This window comes from Trachypithecus francoisi, unplaced genomic scaffold, assembly GCF_009764315.1.
Source record: "Trachypithecus francoisi isolate TF-2019V2 unplaced genomic scaffold, Tfra_2.0 Lachesis_group0, whole genome shotgun sequence".
Classification (NCBI taxonomy): domain Eukaryota; kingdom Metazoa; phylum Chordata; class Mammalia; order Primates; family Cercopithecidae; genus Trachypithecus; species Trachypithecus francoisi.
The window spans coordinates 13,337,312-13,350,231 of NW_022681453.1; the positions used below are offsets into that span (position 1 = coordinate 13,337,312).

At 37.7% G+C, this 12,920-nt stretch overlaps 1 protein-coding gene across 6 annotated transcripts in view; it reads left to right on the forward strand.

Moving 5' to 3' along the window:
* The window catches only part of SACM1L (SAC1 like phosphatidylinositide phosphatase), a 64,795-nt gene that overhangs the window by 13,896 nt on the left and 37,979 nt on the right, over positions 1-12,920 (forward strand). For 3 of the 6 annotated variants that reach the window (XM_033204537.1, XM_033204544.1, XM_033204580.1), the window contains 5 exons: positions 701-775; positions 2,327-2,454; positions 5,293-5,442; positions 9,358-9,417; positions 10,259-10,292. In XM_033204537.1, the coding sequence (XP_033060428.1) occupies positions 701-775; positions 2,327-2,454; positions 5,293-5,442; positions 9,358-9,417; positions 10,259-10,292 (447 nt within the window). The remainder of the gene's footprint in view (positions 1-700; positions 776-2,326; positions 2,455-5,292; positions 5,443-9,357; positions 9,418-10,258; positions 10,293-12,920) is intronic. The other 3 variants (XM_033204569.1, XM_033204552.1, XM_033204561.1) reach the window with 1 other exon arrangement.

Here is a 12,920-nt window from a genome sequence, read left to right on the forward strand (position 1 = left end):
TCAAATGGAATTAGAGCTCTGTTTTAGTTTGATAATTTGATATTTCCTATTTGTCTGTTGCTTGGTGGCTTGGGATCTCTCAAGATAGCTGATTGGTTTTAACCAGTGTTAGTACACTTCTCCTAAAGTTTAAATTATACTAATCTTTATACCGCGTTGATACAACCTAGTGTCTTACAAGAGCTTTATGTGGGTGTATTTTCAGTTATTCTTGATCTTTCAGTAACATTTTATTTGTAGGTAGAGATTGCAGACCCATTTGCATAGACTGAAAAGCTAAAGGTCATGAATAGTTTGAATGTAAAGATGATGATGCCGAACAGTCATCAGTAAGACACATGATAAAATACTTCCACACAAAGCCAGTGCTGATGAGGGACTGACTTGCTGACAGTTTCTTAGCCAGTTTCTTTTCACCATGGGGAATGCAGACCATGGCATTCCTAACGGGACTATTTTTTCTTCCATGAAAAATCCTAACATATATTCTAGGAGTTACCACAGTTTTATTGCTGTTACACTCCAGTTTACGTAACTTACAGCTCTATCAGTAGTGCATTTAAGTTAAGAAATGTTACTTTTCTTAGAACAAATCATGCAAATTGATTTAGTCAAAGTAACTATTGAAATCAAACTAAATTTCTGTTTCTGTTGGTGAGCTTTTTGTACGTGATTTTTCTTTCTTTCGTTTCTTTTAAAGTCAAGAAAGATGTTCCTCCTTCAGCTGTCACAAGACCAATATTTGGTATACTGGGCACAATCCATCTGGTGGCAGGTAAGAGAAAATAAGCTAAGATGGACAAAGAAGGTAATTAAACCAGGTAGTTAAATTGACAATATTAGAGTGAGTGTACGATGAAGTAATACTTTGTGTCATGCTTTAAGCAGTAAATCTCTTGGTTAAGTATTTGTCATTAATTTTTAAAAGAAATACTCCCCAAATGGTAAAATTTATCAGCATGAGGTTCTGTTATTTAAAAAAAAGTTTTGTATTTCGTTGTGTTTCGGTTACAGTTGAAATCCTTAACTAGATTGTTTTTGCAAATAGAGTATATAAATAAACTTTTTTTTTTTTTGAGATGGAGTTTTACTCTTGTCGCCCAGGCTAGAGTGCAGTGGCACAATCTCGGCTCGCTGCAACCTCCACCTCGCGGGTTCAAGCAATTCTCCTGCCTCAGCCTCTTGAGTAGCTGGGATTACAGATGTCTGCCACCACACCCAGCTAGTTTTTTGTATTTTTAGTAGAGACGGTGTTCCAGCATGTTGGTCAGGCTGGTCTTGAACTCCTGACCTCAGGTGATCCACCCGCCTCAGCCTCCCAAAGTGTTGGGATTACAGGCAGGAGCCACCATGCCCAGCCTGTAAATAAAATTTTTAATGCATCAGTGGACCAGGGTATTCTACACCTTCAGTCCTGTACTAATAGGACATAGTGTATGTTAGCAAATGTTCTGAATTGTTAAGAAGGTGATTTTTGTTTAGATTTAATTTCATTGAGCTTGTTTGAAGTTCCTGTTGTTTCAGGCACCATGCTAGATGCTGAGTTATAAAGGATGAAAGTCCATTTTGCCCTGCAGTTCACAGTCTAGTGAGAGAGGCGTGTAAGTAGTAAACTACTGCAGTACAGTGTGACAAGTTCCAGGAGAGACATGTACATGGGAAAACTTTCAGAGAGGGCACTTGTGGGTAGAGTGTTGAACACACCTGAAGAATTAATTCAGTAGGAAAGGGTTACTCTGTTTTATATATTTGTGGGGTGAGGAGGTGGCAAGGTCAGGATTGGTATATTGTGCATGATGTTGTGATGACTCCTTGATTCCTGACCACTCATCCTTGTAATATTGCAGCAGCCAGTTAGTTGTACTGCCCCAGCACATTTCTCTACCATTTAGAGTGACATGAAGGACATAGGAGTGGTGTGGAAGGGACATTGCCCTGTAGTGTCAGATCTTGTGACCTGATGCTTTGAACTGCCTGCTAGGAAATGATTAGCAGAGGCCTGTATCCCTTGGGGTTGATGAAAGAGAGAAAAAGAAGTATTTTCTGTCTCTACTTTCCATTTACTAAGACAAATCCTTTGTTTATGAAAAGCTTTTGCTTTTATCTTTTTTGAGAAAAACGTGACCTTTCAGTAAGGATTGTTCTAAATAATATGCTGGCCTTTCTATTCATAAATTGTAAGGTTGCTTTAAAAATTGGCCTTTTATCTGAGTGGCACAATACAGTCTCATTCTACTAGCCTTTAAAGTTAAACAATAAGGACTCCTATTTCTACCTTTATAGTTACTGTTTTTATAATTATGTGTGTTTGGCTTGCTTTTTGCAGGTAATTATCTTATAGTCATTACTAAAAAGACAAAAGTAGGTGAATTTTTCAATCATGTAATCTGGAAAGCAACAGATTTTGATGTCCTTTCTTATAAGAAGACAATGTTGCACTTAACTGATATTCAGGTAAGAACTGGAAATTGTCACTAATTGCAGAGCCCAAAGAAGTAGCATAGGCTGAGTAGAGGAGGGTGAGGGTGTTGTGGAATAGATGCTGTAATTATTTTAACAACCTATAGAGTAAGGTCACTCTACCTACTTTTCTACCTAGGCATAATAAATATTTTTTAAATCATTTGTTGCTCTTGTTTGTTTGTTTTTTTAAGATTCTTTTTTTTTTTTTTTGAGATGGAGTGTAGCCTAGGCTGGAGTGCAGTGGCGCGATCTCGGCTCACTGCAAGCTCTGCCTCCTGGGTTCACGCCATTCTCCTGCCTCAGCCTCCCGAGTAGCTGGGACTACAGGCGCCTGCCGCCACACCTGACTAATTTTTGTGTTTTTAGTAGAGACGGGGTTTCACCTTGTTAGCCGGGATGGTCTCCATCTCCTGACCTCGTGATCCGCCCGCCTCGGCCTCCCAAAGTACTGGGATTACAGGCGTGAGCCACCGCGCCCGGCTGATTCAATTCTTAAATTATGAAATGTCATATGGAGAGAAAAGGGAAAACAGAAATGCACATGTACTCAACACCAGATTTAACTTCATATCCTCTTTGTAAAGAAATAAATTACAAATACCTTTGAAGTTCTACTCCTCTTAACTCATTCTCTTCTTTCCCAGAGAGGTTTTCTCTATTTTTACCACTTGTGAATGTAAGTGTGTATGTGTGTTTATGAAATGTGTATATATTCTTTCAGGCAATTTTCCTTTTGCACTATTCCTGTATGCACAGATTTCAGTAACCATGGTTTAGTTAACACCAATCCCCAAGCAACATGGCTTAAATTTCAGTTACTACAGTTTATTAACTGAAGAATTAGCCCACCAAAGATGAAGGTGCAAAAGACAAAAAACAACAATTCTGGAAGAGAAATTGAAATTGAACATAAATGGAGCATAGAAGAAGTAGCTGACCATGGGAATGCTGACACTATCACCATTCAAGGGACTGTAGGTATGCAGCCAGAGGTCCTAGTGCAGGCGAACTGACCGGCATTAATGATGGAGTGACTGTGACGAAAAGGATGACAGTATCTCAGAGGAAGTGACGCCTGCAACAGACTTCTCATTAAAGGAAACCTTGGAGATATTTCCCAACGTTGAAAGTGCAAAGGATAAAATGTCAGAAGTTGGTTTAGACTTAGGAAGGTGTGTGACAGTTCACCAGGGATAGAAGAGATATTCTGTATCTTAATTTATATGACAAGAAGAAGGCAAGCACTGTTCAAGTCTCTTGATAAGTTTTTTTACAAAGAAAATTTTTTTATTCTCAGTGTTTCTGATGTTTTACAGTGTGCTAAATATTAGTTTTACAATTTATTCATTTCTTTATACTTATAATAATTTGCTATATATGTAACTTACAAGTTAATGTCTACAACTTATAACTATATAAGTAAATATAACTTACAATAGAGTTTTTAATGTTTTGACAAAAAAATTTTTAAAGGTCATGAAACAATCATAGTTTTTACAGTTGACTGTTAAGATAGCTTAAGATTATTAAGATTAAAATCACATGGTAATTTTTACAGTCCCACTTTACAAAGTAAAGACTGCCTGTATTCATGTTTAAACAGGATCTGTTTTTGCTCATGAATGGCATTGCCCTGTTCTGATTCTTTGACTCTTACTTTTTAAAGTCAACATTGTTTAGAAATATACCTATTGAGAGTGATTGTTTTCTTAATGTAATTTTAGTTATGTGTTTGCTATTTAAAAATTTTACGTTATATTTTTACACACAATTTATAAGAATGTTTGTTTCTAGAAGAAAATGTATTAAAACGTATAACTTAGGATAAATATTTTAAAAAATAAAATTATAGCACTGCCTAACTAAGTAAAACTACAAGATATGCTTTTTATACTTTAGAATTTCTTTTTTATTGTATATATATAGAAATATATATCAATATATTCATTCTCTACTAGGCATATTTTTAAAAAATAAAAATGGCTGTATTTATTTAATAGACCAGTCATATTTACTTAGACAGTTTCTTCTTGATTGTTATTCTTTGTTGTCAAGCTGTGTAGCTAATTTTAAAAACATGTCTGAGCACAAATAAAAAATTTTGTATATGTAGATTTGTAACATGTAGATTAACAAGTTAATCATTTAGTAATGGTTAAACGTTACTAAACATTAACAATTGCTTTTTAAAACAAGGATAAAACCAAATGTCAATATTGGTATTCATTGGGAAAGCTAGTTAAAATGGCTTTCCAAGAATAAAGATAAATATTGCTTTTACTGGACTTTTTAATCTCTGTTTTAAAGAAAAAGAATTCCATTTTACTTCTCATCCATCCCAAATCAGGGAACGTTTCTTGAGAATGAGGATTATGTTAGTATCTTGTTATGTGCGTTATTGGGCCCCTCATAAATGTATGTGTTTTATTTGTCAAATGAAGATAGCTATGCTAACTTAGCAGGGCTGTTGTGAAGATTAAAGAGAGTCCTAGGAAAATAACCGGCACATAGTAGATCATAACCGAAGGTGATGTTTTGTTAAAACCACTCTTCTGCCCTTTAGAATAAAGTTTGTAAAGGATGCAAAGGGGAGAAGTCCTACCTAATCAAGTTACCTAATAGTACCCTACAGTGTTTACTGAGTATCTTCTGTGTGTCAGGAACTGTCCTACATCCCAGGGAAATGGCGAGCATCCCCCTTACTGGCTCAGTCATTGTGCCAGTAGTCTTTAATGAGACTGGACTTAACAGGATTTAATTTGTATTCTTTTCTCATGCTGACAGATTCCTTTTCAATTATGAGCTGTACTGATTTTTCTTTGTTTACAGTTACAAGATAATAAAACCTTCCTAGCGATGCTAAACCATGTCTTGAATGTGGATGGATTTTACTTTTCAACAACATATGATTTGACCCATACTTTGCAGCGGCTATCCAACACTAGTCCAGAATTCCAAGAAATGAGTCTTTTGGAAAGGGTAAGCTTGATCTTCAGTTATTTTTATTTTTAGTATTTTAAAACAGACATGTCTCTGTTTCATGCATAAAAATTTATATTGATTTTTCTCAGTCCTGGCTATATGTTAGAAACATGTATGAGGCTTTGAAAATATACCCTATTTTAAATATACATCACAATCCCAGCGTGAGAGTCCTTGAATCTGTGTATGTATACAGTCAGAATTGAGAACCACTGGTTCTCAATATTCAGAAATCTTTGTATAAACACACAAGTTATTAGAGGAAAATCTTTCAGAATTTGTATTTTGCATAACTATTACAAGGCTACCAAGTGCTAACTCTCACATGTAAAATCTTCAAACTAGCATTGCATTCATTTGTAATTTCTTAACTCTCAACTCTCAGTGTTCGGTAGTGCAGCAGTTACATTAGCAGTGTAATTAGGCTTATAAAATTCATATTCTAATAGTTGATACTTCTGTAGTGATGGTTATTTATAATTTTTATAACTAAAAATGTAACAGAAAATGTGGCACATATACACCATGGAATACTATGCAGCCATAAAAAAGGATGAGTTTGCGTCCTTTGTAGGGACATGGATGCAGCTGGAAACCATCATTCTTAGCAAACTATCACAAGAACAGAAAACCAAACACCGCATGTTCTCACTCATAGGTGGGAACTGAACAATGAGATCAGTTGGACTCGGGAAGGGGAACATCACACACTGGGGCCTATAATGGGGAGGGGGGAGGGGGGAGGGATTGCATTGGGAGTTATACATGATATAAATGATGAATTGATGGGTGCTGACGAATTGATGGGTGCAGCACACCAGCATGGCACAAGTATATATATGTAACAAACCTGCACGTTATGCACATGTACCCTAGAACTTAAAGTATAATAAAATAAAAAATAAAAAAAAAAATAAACAAATAAAAATGTAACAAAAGTCACTAAGAATTTGGAAAATGTCCTTTTAAAGGTTTTTTTTATTTTGCTTTTTTTTTTTTCTTTGAGTCAGAGTCTCGCTCTGTCACCTAGGCTGGAGTGCAGTGGTGCGATCTCAGCTCACTACAACCTCTGCCTCCTGGGTTCAAGTGATTCTTGTGTCTCAGCCTCATAAGTAGCTGGAATTACAGGCGTGTACTAACACGCTTGGATAATTTTTAGTGTTTTTAATAGAGATGGGGTTTTGCCATGTTGCCCAGGCTGGTCTCGAACTCCTGGCCGCAAGTGATTCACCCACCTCATCCTCCCAAAGTGCTGGGATTACAGGCGTGAGCCACCGTGCCTGCCCAATCTGCTTTTTTTTTTTTTTTTTTTTAATATAGAGTGTATCTTTAAAATTAGGTTTCAAATGATCTCAACTTAAAGTTTCTTTTGTTCAGGAACCTGGATAATTGCTGCCTTAATTTTTTTGACACACCTTAGATGTGTTTAATGAGAAGACAGAATTTAAAAGGTCCTTCCATGTTACCTATTAGGTTGGACATGTGAAATTGTCAGTAATTGCCCATTTTTAATCAATAAAAATGGTTATTTCTTACAGTTCAACCTAAATTAATATTTTAGTTGACTGGCTTTTTTGGGTAAGATTTTACACTCTAATTTAGTAAAATTGTATGTAGCCTTAGATGGAAGTTTAGATGCAGGCTAAGCATTCAAGAAACTTGGCTTTTAACTACAAAGAGACTTGCTTTTAAAAGCAGTTGCTACATTCTCCATTTGTTTGTGAAACATCTCTACAACGTCAGCCATGTACCAGGCACTATACTAGCCCCTGGGGACCCAGAATTAAGCTGTGGACCCTGTCTTATGGGAGCCTACAGACCGCCAGGGAAGTGGTAGTCAAAGAATGGTTGCTATAATGAAGGTATGTACCAAAGTGAGGTGGGATCCTGAAGGAATGAGGGTCTTTGCCTGGGGTTGTCAGCGACAACTTTATAAAGAAAGGTATCTACAGAGGACATTAACTTTACACAGAAAGATAACTTTTGAGCTGAGACTTGATGAAGATTTGTTTGTCAGGTGACAGTGGGCCAGGGAGGGTTCCAGGCAGAGTTGGTGGTAGAGGCTAAGCTGAAGAAAAAGCCATCTCATCTGTTGGATGAGTTGGGAACTTTTTGTCAGCTAATCAGAAAGTCAGCCAAGGTGGTGGTTCATACCTGTAATCCCAACACTTTAGATGGCCGAGGCAGAAGGATAGTTTGAGTCCAGGAGTTCAGGACCAACCTGGGCAACATAGGGAGACCACATCTCTACAAAAAATTTAAAAATTAAACAGGTGTGGCGGCACACACCTGTAATCCCTGCTACTCAGGAGGCTGAGGTGGGAGGATTGCTTGAGATAGAGGCCGCGGTGAGCTGTCATCACGCCACTGTACTCCAGCCAAGGCAACAGCGAGACTGTCTTAAAAAAAAAAAGTTAATGTTTTTTTAACTTGGGAATCATAAAAGTGATCAATGGAACATATATACCCTAAATATTTTAACTTAAAACAGAAAGTTTTACATTGGTCAATGTTTTTATGTACGGCCATAGGATTTTCTTTGTTTTTGGTTCCTTGATTCTGAATTGTCTTCCCTGTGTAAATTACATCCATAAGGCTTTCCCATTTGGGCCACTTTAAAGACTTTGACACTTACAGAGAAATCTGTATGCAGAATCCTGTACATTTTTACTGTGTTCTTTTATATATTTTTAGTTGCCGCTCCCACTCTAATTCAACAGCAGTTTTGTTTTAGCAACTTGCCTCTTACCAAGTTATATTCCAAATCATTTAACTTTATAGAAACAGCAGTCTGTTTTTAGTCTTATTTTATTGATTTATAAAATAGTTAAACTATATAATGAAATAATAAGTATGACTGGCACAGACCACTCGGGAACACACATTTGAATCTCAGGAAGTGCGATTCAGCTGGTTGTGGCCAAGTGCAAAAACCATTCCCTGTGACTTTTAGAGTTGGGGTTGTGGGTAGTTCATTTGGTATGCTTCATAAATAGAATTGATTAATCTGAGTAGTGTCAATTATTTTGTTTGTTTTTTCTTTTTTGAGACAAGAATCTTGCTGTGTCGCCTAGCCTGGAGTGCAGTGGTGCAATCTTGGCTCATTGCAGCCTCCACCTCCGAGGTTCAAGCAATTCTTGTGCCTTAGCCTCCCCAAGTAACTGGGACTACAGACATGTGCCAACACATCTGACTAATTTTTGTATTTTTAGTAGAGAAAGGGTTTTGCCATGTTGGCTAGGCTGGTCTCGAACTCCTAAGTCTCAAGTGATTCGCCTGCCTTGGCCTCTCAGAGTGCTAGGATTACAGGCATGAGCCACCACGCCTGTCCCTAAGTAGGGTCCGTTAAATATAGATTGTTGAGGGAGCTGCTTCTGTATTTATGAAAGTCAGAGTGGCCAGAGATGAGATCAGAGAGTTAATTAGGGACTGCCAGATCTTAGGACTGATTAGGCCATGCAGAGATTTGGTTCTTTAGATGACAGAGTCGTTGAAGAATTTTGAGCAGATAGGAGACAGGATGTGTTAGAGAATTCCTACTGGCAGTATTGTGGAAAAATGGGTGGGGAGGGCTAATGCCTAAACTGGAGACAAGGGAAGCTGTGTTAGTAGTTAGGCTGGAGTCAAATGTTGGTCAAGGATAGTGGAAGTAGAAATGTAAAAAAGGTGGATTTTGAAGAAGATTTAGTACTTGAAAATTAAATGAAAGGGAAAGAAATACCCTAAGACTCCTCCCAAGTTTCTGTCTGGCCTGAGACAATGAGACAGGAATGTCCACAGGAGGTACAGATTTGAGGGGGAGATGTATTTTGTTTGAGACCTGTCAAAGAAGACATTGGTTGGTGTCGTTTTCTTTCTTTAGAAAGTAAGCTTGGCAGGAGATATTTTATTAAATTTTAAAACTTCTCTCAGGCAGATCAACGGTTTGTATGGAATGGTCATCTTCTAAGAGAACTTTCTGCACAGCCAGAGGTAATGTACACTAAGTAAAATCTGCTTAATCGTTGCAGTCCAAGCTTTAATTCAATGCATGTTATAAAGTGACTTCCTAATCACCAAGAATTTTGAGAAACAAATCTAATTTAACTTTGTAACTTACAAACTTGGATCAGGTCTACCCTGGCACATCATTCTAGGTTGAAGAAGCCTAATTATTTTACTCTGATCTTCTATAGAAACCTTAAGTAAAAATACATTGCTTTGTCTAAGAGAGATACAGTGGGTCTTGGTACATGGATAATGAAGAAATGAGGGGCCAGAGCCAAGTTCCCTGGCCAAGGGGAGAGCTCTGTTTTTGTCTTCCTTTGGGGATGAAACTCCCTTCAGTCACCCAGGAGAGGCATGCACAGGCACCACCTTCTTCTGTCCTTTGTCTGCACATGCGAGGTGTAAACAGGGAGGCCCAGCTAGGGAAACATGATATATTACTGAATCTAGGTAAATAGATGTCTCTAATTACTTTATTTCTTGTCATTTGCTATGCTTTTTTTGGAAAAGTAGTTTGAGCTGCAAACAATTAGCATGGGATATCTTTTCCCTGGAGGAGTGAAGTTGTAGGCAAAGACTGAAAAGGAGGTAAACATTCTGTAACTTCATGTAGCTTTATTAGTGTTCCAAAATCTGTGAATATTCAAGCTCAAATGATTGTAATGCATACTTAATGTTACATTAAAGAAATTTTTTAAAAATTATGTTACCCATAAGTTTACTACCTTATTATGTTTGTATATTACCTCCCTATGTGTACATATTTTTATATAATGCTCATTTATTTTTGAAGTGTATTTGTTCTAAATATGTATCTTCATTTCAGGTTCATCGGTTTGCCCTTCCAGTGTTACATGGCTGTATCCTTACATGACATTACTCTTTAGTTTCTAGATGCCTTTATTTAAATTTTATTATAAGGCAGATTTAGAGATAGTCTCAAATACTCCATAAGGAGAGTATTTCAGAATTAATAGAACTTGCTGTTGATAAGAAAATCAAACTCATTGCCATTTTGGTTTTTTTTTTTTTTAGAATGAACTTTTCAGACTATACGACTCTTTCTCTGTTCAAGAGTTCTGGGGCTGGTTGTTTAAAGAGAAGGAATATGTATACTGTATTTTGCCTTTATTTGATGTTATCTTTTATCAGTAAATTACACATAAGTAGTTTGGACCTGGCTGTTGAAAGCTTTCCTTAGTACATAATTTGAAAAGTTAGACTTAGGCCGGGCACGGTGGCTTGCACTTGCAGTCCCAGTTATTCAGGAGGCTGAGGTGGGAGGATGACTGGAGTCCAGGAGTTTGAGGCTGCAGTGAGCTATGATGGCACCACTGCACTCCAGCCTGGGTGACAGGGTCAAAAAAAGTGTGACTCAGACACTAGTGTGGGTAATAACTTGGAGAGGAGAATTACCATTAAAAATTTTGTCATTTGAAATAGTGACAGATAAATGAAAATAGGTAGAGTACAAAGAATATTGCCTAGGGGAGAAATCAGAGTACAGATACAAAATGAGTATTGATTATCTAATGGTAGGTTCATTTTAAAAACAAATCTGTATCATAGACATCATAATAAAAATAAAGCAGCCAAGTACGCTGGCTCTTAAAGGATACATAAGCACAGTATATGCCGATGAGTGCCTATCCAGTTACGTGCCACATACTGACATTTCAGTCAGCGACAGACCACGTATATGGTGGTGGTCCTACAAGATTATAATACCATATTTTTACTGTATCTTTTCTATGTTTAGATATGTTGAGATACACAAATACCATTGTGTTAACAATTGCCTACAGTATTTAGTACAGTAACATGCTATACAGGTTTGTAGCTAAGGAGCGATGGGCTATATACCATGTAGCCTAGATGTGCAGTAGGCTGTGCCATCTAGATTTGTGTAAGTACCCTCTATAATGTATAGGATTGTCTGACGATACATTTCTCAGAATGTACCCCTATTAAGTGATGCATGACTGTAATCAGGATTGTGCTCTGCAGAAAATTGGTGATGACATCTTTCTATCAAGCACATGTAAGAAGCTTATCAGTACAAGTCTATTATTTATTTATTCATTATGTTAATATAATTTCACTAAACTTACGCTTGTTATACTTAAAACCCAAAAAGTTATGGAGGAAACATGTTCCAGAGTTACAGGGGAATAAAAATTAGAAAATTTTGGGATAAAAGCTCATTTATTTTTGCTTCCCCAAACCCCCACCCGGAGCTTTCCATGTTGTCCTAAGGACAAAATAAGAATAAATGTGTTTATTCGGCTGAACGCAGTGGCTGACGCCTGTAATCCCAGCTACTTGGGAGGCTGAGGCAGGAGTATCACTTGAACCCAGGAGGCAGAGGTTACAGTGAGCCGAGATCTCACCACTGCACTCGAGCCTGGGCAACAGAGCAAGATTCTGTCTCAAAAAAAAAAAAAAGTGTTCTTATTTAGTGCCTTAAATGATTTGGACCAACTATGGTGTTTTTTGTTTTTTGTTTTTTCAAAATGAGATTGTGAATGGACAAACAATATTAAGTGAGGTTATAGAACCTTTTTTTTCTAGGCAATTTTAGAAACAGCTTACCCATTTACCTTTAAATTGAAAGCTTTAAATGAGCTTTTCTTTAGTGTGGTTTGTTGACTAGAAGTAAACTCATGTGTTTCACACACATACAGAGACATTAATAAGTAAAATGACCCCAAGACAGGAACATGACTGGAATAGAGAGTGGACAGAGAGAGGCGGGAGCTGTCTTCAGAGAATTAGCTCAGCCCAAATGACTCAGGGCCTTATAAGCCATGGGAAGAACTGTGGCTTTTACTTTAAATGTGGTGGGGCCAGGCATAGTGGCTCATGTCTGTAATCTCAGTGCCTTGTGAGGCTGAAGCAGGAGGATCCTTTGAGGCCAGGAATTCAAGACCAGCCTGGAGAACATAGTGAGACCCTGTCTCTACAAAAAATGTTTTAAAATTAGGCATGGTGGCATGTGCCTGTAGTCCCACCTGCTCAGGAGGCTGATTCAGGAGGATCACTTGACCCCATTTTGAAGCTGCAGTGAGCTATGATCACACCAGTGTACTCTAGCCTGGGTGACAGAGCAAGACCTCTACTCAAAAGATTTTTGAGAAGGGGAAAATTAGTGAAGGTGCATGCTAGAGTGATGTCCAAGAATGTGTGAGGTGGGTGGGGTCAGTGCACAGGTAGAGGGCCTGGTGTGGACTGCTCACCTCCCACTGTAGAAGGGAAGCAGATTGGATGTGGATGCTGGTGGGTGTGTAAACGTGATCGGGGCCTGTGGAGGGCTTTTATTTTTACAGCGCCATATAAAGTGACATAATGGGCTGTGAGTGGGATGAGAGAGAAATGTTGCAGGTTGAGGGGAGTATGTGAAATGGCCATCCTGGAGAGAAGGCGTGGATGTCCCTGGGAGTAACTCACTGATGAAAGGCTAGAAGTAAATACATTCACATTTTAAAAGT